Below are 12527 nucleotides of genomic sequence, written 5' to 3'. Positions count from 1 at the left end.
GGGTGATAAATCAAGCTGAAAAACATAAATAAAGCAGCTACTGTCTGCATCAAGGATGAAGATTCTGCCTTCGAAAACTTGTCAAAAAATGTATCAGGTTAGTCCAATAAAAAGAGGTTATCACCTTATTTTCCTTTCTTTTGTTTTATTTCTATTTATTTCCTCTGAAGTGGACTAACATGACGACCGCACTAGTTTATCCAAGGATCACACTATGTCATTTGAGGATCCAATCTTCTCCTTTTTTGAGTCGCTCCTACCTTTTCAAGAATGTTTTCTTTGACATTCCTCCCTTTCAGTGTTCTTTAAGAAGAATCTACACTCCGGAATGTCTCGTTTTTCTTTCCATAAAAAAATAACTTGAGACTGCAAAGCCCCCCAAGAAGCATTTTTTAAAGCTTTTTGGCCTTCTTGAATTTATTTGAAAAAGTGTAGCAGATTGAAGGTCCCACATCTTGTAGTTTTCAAATTGTCTTATTCTGAATGACATTGTGATACACTGGTCTAACCCAGTCAGCAGTAATACTTCTGGTGGGAATCGGTGCTTGACATTTTTCATCTGCAAGACCACTGTTTGAAACTCCTGTCCACAGAATACTGGAATGTTGGTCAAGTGGTTTGCAAGAACAAGATCAATTTTTAGGTTATATTTTCATGGGGAGGGAACTGATGGAACATGGAGAAAAAAAATCACACAGAGAAAAGAGAAAATTCAGAAACAAATCTCTTCAGCACCAAACTGACACAGAAGTATATCAAGAGCATAAACCATGTCCAGGTGACAGCATGGACAAAAATAAACTGATCTGTGATGTAGTAGCTGCATGGGAAGGCCTTTGCATTTCCAGAAGACTTTAAAAAGTGCATTTGTACTCTGAGGGGCACTTTTACAAAGGAGTGGGAGGGCTAACATGTGGGGTAGCATGCGCCCAACTGGCACTACCGCCGGGGTAGCATGTGCGCCCAGTGGCAATTCCGATTTTGGCATGCTCCAAATCACACGGTAGGAAATAACTTTCTATTTTCTACTGTTGGGGCATTCCCAGTGGTAACCAGCAGCACACCAACATAGGCGTGTGTTGCATGGTTACCGCATGGGTAGTGCGTGAGCCCTTACCGCTAGGTCAATGGGTGGTGGGATAAGGGCTCAGGCCGTAAATAGTTTTAATATTAGCGCAGGCCCATTTCCCGGCCCATTAAAAAACTGCCCTTTTCCCAGCCATGGTAAAAAAATGGTCCAGTGTACGCCTAAAAGACACGCCCACACTACTGCTGGCCATTTTTTACCAAGGCTTTGTAAAAGGATCCCTGAGTGAGCTATCCATCTTGGCACCGTTAGATGTTATCACCCACTTATTAGTCAGATTCATCCTACGTCCAATTTATTTTTTTCTGCTAGATTTGTTCACTTTTTATTTTTATTTCCTTAAGTTTGTTTTATGTTCATATTTTGCAGACTTTGCCATCTTAATCTTCCACCACCACCTTTAACCTAGCATGGTCAAGACAAAAAACAGTTATATTTCTTCATAAATTCACTTCCCGTCTTTTCTCTTTTTTCTGTCTGTGGACGGCACTCATATCCTTCTAGTTATGTTGGCCCATAATCAAAGTGTCATGTTCAGTGTCTGTCTCTCCTCCTCTTCACATATCCAAAACACTACTAAGCTATGCCGTTCCTCCATTTTCTAAATCCATGCTGACCTTTTCCACATTAAACCATATTAATATTTATATGACCGGTCAGTGTGTCCTTAACACAGTCTTTCACTATTTTACCTACCAACAACATCAGGGGGCAGCAGCCCTGCAGTATCACCCCAAGAGCCTTCTTTGAACATTAGTCAATATAATGCTACAGTAGCGTACAAGCAAATAGTCACCACCCTAACAGTACTTGTGGTCTGAGGATGGACAAACCTGGTTTGAATCTGAGTTTGGATCTATGAATATCTGACATTTTGAATTTTCTCAGATATAGATTGCCTGACACAAATTTAATACAACTTACACTATAGATGTGAGGTGTTTGAAGACAACTGTATACACTAATGCACAGACTATAAAAATATATTCACATTTATACTGAGGAAGAATAGAGGTCCAAGTCAATCTACGAGTCATCTAAATGTATAAATGTCAAGAAGTAAATACCTTGAATTTGTCCAAAAACAAAGTGGTAACGGAATTCAAAAATGCATAGGATAAACACAGAGGAACACGATATACCAAAAGGATGAAATCCAATTAAAGGAAAACTTAAATGACCTTAAAACTGGAGTGAGCTTTGACAGCAGTGTCAGAAGTTGAGAAGAAAAGACCCATGCTGGCATACTTCTACGGTCTGGATCATGTAAACGGCAAAACCAGATCAGGATCAAGGCTGGAGTGGGTTTCGATAGCAACCCCAGTAGTTGGGATGCAGGCCCAGCGCTGGGCAGACTTCTCTGGTCTGTGCCCCAAAATTGGCAGGGAGAGACAGGGATTAAGTATACCAATGTTAAATCACGAAGTGGAACCTGTACAGAGTGCCAGATTCAACTCTGGCCACCTTGTTGGGAAGACTGTATGGACCATGCAGGTCTTTATCTGCCCACATTCACTATGCTAAATTTTACAGCCTGCCTTCTTTTTTTGAAGATGATAATTCAAATTACTAGTTCTATTCCTGCTCACAATTTCTGTCTGAATCATAAACCAGTTCAACTCTATAAACAAACCAGAACATAAAAAGTTGATCTTATAAATTTCATGTGAAAAATGTATTCTACCCTAGGTAAAACAAAAAGAATTACACAAACAACACTACAGCCAAGACTGCTAGACCAAACCAGAACTACGGTACCATTGACTTGAGATAACATTTAATCATTCTTTTGTTCATTGTTGTTTATCCAAGTAAAAGTAGATATTATCTCAGGGTTGGACAACCATGGTCCTCAAGGCAACAATTATGCATCAGATTGATTTGCACGTACTGCTTTCATTGTATACACACCCCTGTATTATGTTATAATGTAGACCAACTCCCTAGAAATAAAAACATCTATTTAGACAGTGCAGACAGCAGTGTTGTATGATAAAATACATGTACATTTGGAAAACATGCTTCCTAATCAAAACATTCATTACTGATATTTTAAATATAGACTTACTCTACATAGTAGACACCATACACAGGGTCTTCAATTTTTTCCCAACCATTAGGTAATTCTGGAAAAAAAAAAGAAAAAAAAGCCATACTGATAACTAGATTCACAAATACCAATATTCATCTATTATACCTAACATAATAATTCTTTCATATGCAACTAAATGTTTTTATAGAAGTAAATATTTGGAACAATATGTGGCTTCATTTTTGTAGATATAATACAACATACATTCAAAACACTGAATATTAGATCATTAGATTAATTTTCACTGTCTTAGAAACTTTTATTGCAAAAGAATATTTATCATCTTTCTTGTGTCAAACAGTAGTTTTATTGGTGTAGCACGAAAGAGCTGTCGATGACAATATCTTCTTCCTGTATTTCTAACCTGTGGGTAGAAGAGTGTCATTTTTACCATCTGGTTCATGGTGATGCAGATGTATGCTATTTTAACAATCTGATTCACTTCAGTTACTCACTGAATGATACAGAATTAACAAACTTATAATTCTTCCATGAATCAAGGAAAAGTACTTATTTCATGCCTAAAAAAAAAACACTTGTCAATGTCAATGTAGTTCTTCTTAACTGCTATTTCCCCTGGATAGAGTTCAATGTGGTGTACACAAATGGAAAAATCCATCAGAAAGTTACAATAAAAATAGATAAATAAAAGCATAAAATGCAAGGAAAAAAAATAAAAATCAATCAAAAAACAGGTCTTTACATTTTCCCTGAATTTCAGGTAGTTTAGTTCTATCCTGATATGATAAGGAACAATTCCAAAAAGACACTCCAATAAATGAAAATATAGCATTAATCACTTTCAAAAAACACACTTTTCTAAAAGTTGGAGGACGGAGAATCAATTGGTCACGTAAACATAATGAAAATCCAAATAATGTCATAGAAATTGTATTTATCAATAACTCAGGAATAGAACCATAGATATTATGAAACAACAGACAAGCTGCTTTGAATGAAATACGACCACCTATGGGAAGCCAATGCAATCTTGCTATGTAACCAGAAATGCTGGTGAACTTATTAAGTCTGAAACTGAATCTAACTGTGGTATTTTGAAGAGGAGGGTTGTGGGCTAGATGGATCATTGGTCTGACCCAGTATGATTATTCTTACTTTCTTATGTTTTTACCTTACTGACTGCTAAACTAATAACATGTCTCATAAGTCTGCAAACCTAAAGCTGTGTTAAATTTTTTTCACAGTAATTGATGTATTTACATTTCATGTTGAGCTATCTTACTTTGTTTTTTATATGTATTCTTTTAAAAAATGTGCATCATGCTACATTGATTTTAGTATTTTTGTTGAATAGGCTCACATATCACAAATTCACTAGACTGATAAAGGGACACACAACAAAATTCACAGCTGAGAAAGCAGTGGAGGTGTGATATGTATAAATCTTACAGGAAGTACCACCATATCTCTGTTAAGCAGAGCCAAGTGGTTAGTGCAGCGGACTTTGATGCTGGGGAACTGGGTTCGATCCCCACTGCAGCTCCTTGTGACTCTGGGCAAGTCACATAACCCTCCATTGCCCTAGGTACAAATAAGTATTATGTAAACTGCTTTGAATGTAGTTGAAAAAAAAAAAAAACACAGAAAGGCGGTATATCAAGTCCCATTCCCTTTCCTGTTCAGTGTAGATATGTCTTTAAGAAGAATCTAAACAGTACCATCTAAAAAAATACATAAACTGCTCAGCTGAACAGAAAATGTTATTACGATAGCCCTCCATATAAATAAAATCAATTATACAACATACAAAACAGAGACTTACTCCATGATTCTCTCTCTACTAGGGGTGTAATTTTACAAAGTCACAGGGGTCCTTTTACTAAGCTGCGGGAAAAAAGGGCCCTGCGGTAGCAGCGGGGGCCGTTTTTACCACAGACCGGGGACCTTTTTACCGCTGCGAGTAAAAAGTCTCCCTCAAAATTGGCCATGCGGCAAGATAACTCTTACTGCGTGGCCATGTAGTGGGGTGCACTTACCGCCTCCCACTGAGGGGGCGGTAAGGCCTCCCACGGTAACCCAGTGGTAACCAGGCAGCGCGCAGCGTTGTCCAATTACCGGCAGTAGTCCCGGAAGAGCGAGCTGTAAGCCCGTGTTGGGCTTATTGCTGCTCTGTAAAAGGGCCTCTTACTGCATTATCCAGTTAGTGCACATTAATGATAACGCACTAGCCAGGTAACACAGGAATGCCCACTCTTCACCCTCTTCCAAAAAATATTTTAGTAAAATAGTTCATGTGTGCTTAGCATGCACAAACATGGAAAATACTGCAAAACAGTTTAATGTGCTTCACAGTAGTTTGTTTCCCCTCTCTAAAGCTGCGTTAAGAGCTTCCTTCCGCAGTTTGATAGCTTATCCAGCATTGCGAAGGAGCTCTTGTTTCTATTTGTTGTTAGGGTTTCCATCTCTTATAAAGGAGTCCATGATGATTCTTTTTCTTTTCAGGCTAGTAAGTTGTGGAATTCCATACCTGAACAAGTTCGTGCAATTTGTAGTTATTTACAATTCCACAAGGGACTGAAAACTTATTTTTTTTTTATAAATATTTGAATGATTAATTTTTCTGAGCTTTCCTAACTTTCCAAATTATGTTTTATATTTCTATAACTTGCTTAGTCTCTTTATTGATTTTAGTAGGATATAAATAACCTGAATAGAACAGAATAGTAAAAAGGTCCCTTTGTTTGTTGCTTTTATGATGTTCTGTGGTATATGATGGTCACAATTAAGGGACACATTTTTCTCTATAGGAATATAAGAAAGTAATAGAACCATTTGCAATTATACATAAGCATGAAATCTATATAAAATCTGGTGGTTTGTATACTTTTGTTGGAGGATATTCCCTTTTAGGTCAATAACACAATTTAAACAATTTTTAAGGGCCCACTGAAAAATGGCCTGCGGTAGTGTAGACGTGTGTTTTGGCCGCACCTTTATAAAAGACCACTATATTTACCCATTCTAAAAATCAACCTGGCAGCAGTTGTTAGTGTCCTCTGATTATTCATAGCATGGTATAATGAATTACAGTAATCTAAAAATGGTAAAAGAAATGCCTGGACAATAATCCTGAAATTTCCCAGATTTAACGAGGCTCTAATTACCCTCAATTTACACAGAGTAAAGAAAAAACTTTTTTACCAAGCTATCAATTTGATATTCGTTAAGACTGCTTAGAATCCAATATTACCCCTAGTACTCTGGACTTATTATCAAATCATAAGGATGTTAATGAAGGAAGAACCAATGCTTCTATGGTAACATTTTGTTGGTCACCAAACCAGAGTAATTTTGGGGGGTTTTTGAGTGTTTAGTTTGACAAAATTTGCTGTCACCCAATCTTCAACTGTTTGTATGTAACTTCAAATTCAATTCTTGCATGCCACTAATATTCCCTTTGCAGGGTTTGGTGTGGTTTACATTCTAGGTGAGACAAAAGCAGATAGTGTTAGTGTGAGGTATGAGAAACATTAGAGATCACTGGTGTAATGCATGAGACTAAAAACATTAAAGGAAAGGATAATGGATGATACTAGAAAGTAGAAGTTATGATGGCTTATTATGAAGAAGTCTGGGAAGAGAAGGTTTTTAGCCTTTTCCTGAAGCTGAGGTAGCTGTTTTTTGTTTTGATGGGAATAGGTAGAGAGTTCCATAGTTTGACTCCAAGCACAGGGAATAGAGAGCTGAAAATCTTCTGATTTTGAATTGTCTTTTGAAATGGTGATGCTAGCATTAGTTGTTGTTTCTATCTATTAGACTGGACCAGATATAGTGAAGTGGTCTTAGTCAGCAGTTCAGAGGTGAAGCCAATTAAGATTTGAAAAACTAAACAAGCAGCTTTGAACCTGAGTCTTTCTGCTATGGAAAACCAGTGCAGTTTGTTTAGATGAGTTGAAATTCTAGTATATCTGTTCAATCTGTATATTAGTCTTGCAGCTGTATTCTGTAAAATTTGCAGTTTCTGATATTGACACTTAATACCAAGAAATAAAATGTAACAATAATCCAAGTGAGGTAGGACTAACATTTGGACTAGTTGTGCGAAGGCTTTTTGGTCAAAGAATGGTCTGACTAGACATAGCTGTCTCATTTTGAATAGTTTCTTCCATAGCTGATTCATACAATCCCTGCCCATCAAAGATAGTGCAGCAGGCAAGTATGGGCCTTATAGAAGGCACCACAAAAAATTGTGAACACCTCAGCATTAAAAAGGGCAGTGGTTTGCCCTCTGCTGAAGAAAAACAAACTTGACCAGGACAAACTTGAAAGTTACAGGCCAGTATCCAACATCCCGTTCCTAGGGAAACTCATAGAACAAACAGTCTGTGTTCAACTTAATGAATGGCTAGAAAAGAGTAACTGGCTAGATCCATGTCAATCTGGATTCAGACCCGGTTATGGAACAGAAACGGTCCTTGTATCCCTGCTAGATGATCTCCACAGAAACCGAGACAAGGGATTTGCCTCGATGTTAGTACTGCTAGATTTCTCAGCAGCTTTTGACACTGTGGATCATGATATCTTGCTAGCACGACTGACAGAAATAGGTATCAATGGAACAGTACTTGCCTGGTTCAGATCCTATCTATCAGACAGGCAACAATCCATAATGACTGGCAGCAACTCATCGCCACAATGGACACTGACCTGCGGGGTACCACAAAGATCAATACTGTCACCTATTCTGTTCAATATTTACCTCAAGCCACTAGCTGAGCTGATACGGTCAATGGACACTCAGTTCTACATCTATGCGGATGATGTGCAGCTACTCATACCCATTGAACCTGACTTACCTACAGTCTTGAATAAACTGATCACTTGTCTAACATCAATTCAAGAATGGGCTAAACACAACAAACTTTGAACACAAGTAAAACTGAGCTTCTCTGGGTCCCTAACACAAGTGGATACATACCTGACATTAAAATCCCTTTTGGGAAGTATGAACTCCGCCTCAAATCACAAGTCAGAAACCTTGGAATACAGTTAGATTCAACACTTACTCTGATTCCCCAAATGCAAGCAACCTCAAGAGCTGCTTCTACTATTTGCGACAGCTACGCTGCCTCTCTCCTTACATCGAGAAGGTAAATCTTATCCCAGTTGTGCATGCCATGGCAACATCAAGACTGGATTACTGCAATGCATTATACAATGGTCTGACTACAGAGGGCCTGCACAGCTCCAGTTGATTCAGAATGCAGCAGCAAGACTCATAGAAGGTTGCAAGCGACGTGACCACATCACACCATTTTTGAAAAAACGTCATTGGCTACCAGTACAATACAGGGCTAAATATAAAACTCTATGTCTGATCTCCAAGGCCCTGAAAGGAAATGGCCCCGAGTATCTGAAGAATAGGATGATCCTCCACACACCGCCAAAGACATTAAGGTCCTCACAAGGACTTTCACTAACTACACCCTTCTCCAAAAGACATTATATGATGTGATACCTGCAAGCGAGACTACCTCTACTTCAGGAAGCAGGTGAAAGCTTGGCTCTTCAACCAAGCCTTTAATGGAAGAAGTAACTAACTTGTTAGTCTCACTCACACACACAAGGATTGACTCGGGCTGCACATACTGCAGCGGGACGTGTTTATCCACTCCTAGCCTGAGATAATATTTAACCATCTCTCTGACCTCACATGCAACTTTCTTCAAATCAATCAGCATACTTTCTAATTCTTCCTACTTTCTTACTCATCTATATGTTACAACTTTGCCTTACCCTTCACTACCAATTATAATGTTCTATTACGCATTGTGTTGTCATTGCACGTAGTATACCATGCCATATTTTGTATTGTTACTTGAATATTGAATATTTTTACTGCTGTAATTGCCTATTGCTCATGTCTGATCTATTCTTACTGTACACTGCCTTGAGTGAATTCCTTCAAAAAGGCGGTAAATAAATCCTAATAAATAAATAAATATGGGAAAAGAAGGTTAGTGAAGAATCAAGCAAGACCCTTAATATTCTAGTTTCAGATCTGACTGTAAAGCTTTGACCACTGGACAAAGATATTGCTGATGGGACCTCAACTCCCTGATTTTGGAACCATAGGACCTTGTTTTTTTGGTGCATTCAGTTTCAATTAATTGGCCAGGGTCCAGGTGCTAAAATCAGTCATACCATTCGCTATAGACTGAGTTGGATCTTTGTTTGATGCTATTACTGGTAAAAGAAGCAGGATGTAACCTATTTGGACTCTACTTTCTTTTGGATTTGACTGGAATCTGCGCTCAGTAAGGGCTACACTGCCCTCAGCTTTCATTCATAACATAATGGACTTGTTTCCATCACTTTCTTTCCTCTATAAGCTAGCTATCACATTAATAGTCCTCAGTAGGGGGCAGCAAAGCTACATCTTCCTTCAGAATCGCTGCATTCTGACCTGAAATCCCACCAGCAGGTGTAGTTATTTTGTGATATCGAGGATTCTCTCCCTCCTGGGGCTGTAAATGCTATCTCGGTGAAGAGAAACTGGGTCCAAGAATAAAACTCAGGGCACCTACTGGCAGGGACACAACACTGTAATGGGGTCATAAAGCTGGTCAGCTAGTCTTTACTCGGGAATAGCTGAAACTTTACTACAACAGTTTCGGTCATTTATCAATTTTTATTAATTCCCATCTTTATTTTAAACCTACAGAAGGGGATCACAGACTGATGATGTTATGCCACTGAAATGGCCAACTGTATTTCATTCCTTATTCCAAATACCACAACAGTTAGTAAGATTCAGGTATGTACAAGTACACTAGCTATCATTTTCCCAAAACAGAAATCATTTCTCACTAAGCAGAAACTATTTACAAAATTAGATTTTTTTTTTTGCCTCAAACCTTAAAAGATAGTAAAGGAAAACTGTGTGTGCAGCTGTTGAAATATGATTTGCCCTGATGTTTATTTTAAGACGGTATATTCACAATAGTATACAAAATTACATGCACAGAATAAAATGAGCGGCTAGGACTACATCTTTCCCTGCTGTAAAATATACTATACAACCGTACACTATTACTCTTTAAATTGTGGTAATGTGAGATGAAGTGCTTGATACCCTACCTTCTGTTTCGCCAAGCACATATAAACAACAATGGCTGTAATCAATATTTATTGATTGCTTCTGCCACATTCATCCACAAGAGTGCAACAAACTCCACACAGGAAGGACATTAAGGAGAAAAGGCGATTAAGCCTCTCCTAGTAACTACCTGGTGGTATACAAAACTATGACAAAGCAACAATACAAGTATATATAAACACTTTGGCTATATCAGCCTTGCAGTGATTATAAAATGCTAATCGTATGGCTCTATCAGTTCTGTGATAGCAATTCAGAACTGCTGAAGAACCAGGGCTTTTTTTGAGGGGGTACTGAGTACCGGCACCTTTTCCATTGTCTGCTAAAATTGACCCATGAACCCCAAGTTTTAATGATAGATCTAAGGCTCTACACACCAATTCTGCCTTGTCATAGATTCTGTGACTGGTTGTAGGGGGCCTGGCTATTTTGGGGTGGGTCCCTCAGTGATCACCCCACTCCTGAAGGATGGCCTATCATTTGAGTACCGGAACCTTTTTTGCTAGAAAAAACACACTGTGAAGAACACACAGTTCATCAGGGTTTTCAATACTGTACCATGTAATATGTAAATAGATGCATATATACCTGTGCCCACCCCCTCCTGTCAGCCCACTTAAAGCCCTTAAGGCAGTTCAACACTGAAATTGGACTAACGCCTCTGATCTGCAGGGTGAGGCAAAAAACCCCAAACGTAGTTCCCTAGAATTTGTTTGCTGTTTTCTCAGCAACCGCTTGGAATTTCACAGTGAAACTGTACAGCTTTGTTTGTTGCTGCTATTCACATTTATATACTAAGTGGCATGAGATTATCTTTAAACAGGGCAAAGTTACAGACCTTTAGCATGACTACTCAGTGATTTTCAAGCATTCAAAAATGTCTGCACTGTAAAACTATCATTATTTACAAAAAAAAGGGTACCAGCTTACTGCTGCTGTCATAATGACGTAAACTTTTGCAAATAATTCACATTTGATAATATGATAATTTCTTTTCAAAGCATTTCGGATCGGAACAGCAATCATGGGCAAGGTGTTGGTAGCTGACAAAACGAGAATCCGGACACCACAGGATTTAGGAGCAAAGGTGATAGTGGCTGCATTATCATCTCAAGAGCTGGAAGCTCCAAATTCACTGCACCTAAACCCTTTGGACTACCATGTCTGGGGAGCAATGTTGGCGGCTTATCACAAGCTCCACCTCAAGTCGCAAACAATTGCTGAACCCAAGGAAGCGCTGCAGATGATCTGAGATGGCCTGCCACAGGGACCGATTGACAAGGATGTTAAGAATTTCCCAAAGCGACTGAAGGCCTGTGGTCAAGGCTGGGGGTTGACTCTTTGAGCATTCACAGTTCTGCGAAATTCTGACACATTGTTAGTTGTATCTTTTGAATGATGTTACTTTTACTGTGTTTTAGCTCAAACATTTTTAACGTGCAAAAATCGCAGGAAGTAATTCTAAAATGTCAGTAACATCAACCTAGCTTAAGATAATTAAGCATTGTTTAATAATAATATGTAAGTATGATGGCAAATAAGTGCGTAAAATTTCTTGCTGAAATTAAAAGTGGTTGCTGAGTGAACTGCAAAAAACTGTAGGGGGTTACTTTTTTTTTCGTCTCACCCTGTACATACTTGTATTCTATTTTAAAAGTTACACTGTTTTGAAAGCCTTAGGGATTATATCAAATTAACTTGCAAAACATTTTAGTTTCTTTTTTTTTTTTAATTTCCTACATGTACATATTTTAAACAGACTCTACACCTCGTGTACTTCTGAAAATCTAAAGTCTGGATGCATCACAAAGTTGTTGGACAATTCACTGGTGAAACTCACAAAAGGATAGAGTAATGAATTTACCTAGTTCACTGTCCAGTTCCTCGGTGTGTACCCCTTCTTCTCCAAGGCAAGAACAGGAAATAAGACAGAAAAGATGAAAAAAAAAAATTCAGACACCAGCACCAAAGCAAAAAGTCCTTCCAGAAAACAGCAGAACCAAAACAACCATTTTGCACAGTTTTACCTTACTACCTTTTGAAACTATGTTCAGAAATACTCTATATGATTATTCCCTGGCATTTCCTTAATTTTGGCTACAGGCCAAGGATCAAATGACAGGTACATAAACTGTTGATGAATGGATCCTTAATATTTGATGCATTCTGACCATGTCTGATACACTGACTACATAATTGCCAAATCATATAATTTCATGACAGAATTC

General features: G+C 38.3%; 1 protein-coding gene across 26 annotated transcripts in view; it reads right to left on the bottom strand.

Moving 5' to 3' along the window:
- The window catches only part of MAGI1 (membrane associated guanylate kinase, WW and PDZ domain containing 1), a 526393-nt gene that overhangs the window by 124719 nt on the left and 389147 nt on the right, over positions 1-12527 (bottom strand). For 15 of the 26 annotated variants that reach the window (XM_030205202.1, XM_030205208.1, XM_030205204.1 and 12 more), the window contains exons 7-8: positions 12164-12202; positions 3156-3213 (exon numbers count right to left, since the gene is read on the bottom strand). In XM_030205202.1, the coding sequence (XP_030061062.1) occupies positions 3156-3213; positions 12164-12202 (97 nt within the window). The remainder of the gene's footprint in view (positions 1-3155; positions 3214-12163; positions 12203-12527) is intronic. The other 11 variants (XM_030205203.1, XM_030205214.1, XM_030205224.1 and 8 more) reach the window with 2 other exon arrangements.

This window comes from Microcaecilia unicolor, chromosome 6 (genome assembly GCF_901765095.1).
Source record: "Microcaecilia unicolor chromosome 6, aMicUni1.1, whole genome shotgun sequence".
NCBI lineage: Eukaryota > Metazoa > Chordata > Amphibia > Gymnophiona > Siphonopidae > Microcaecilia > Microcaecilia unicolor.
This window is presented reverse-complemented; position numbering and strand designations above follow the sequence as displayed.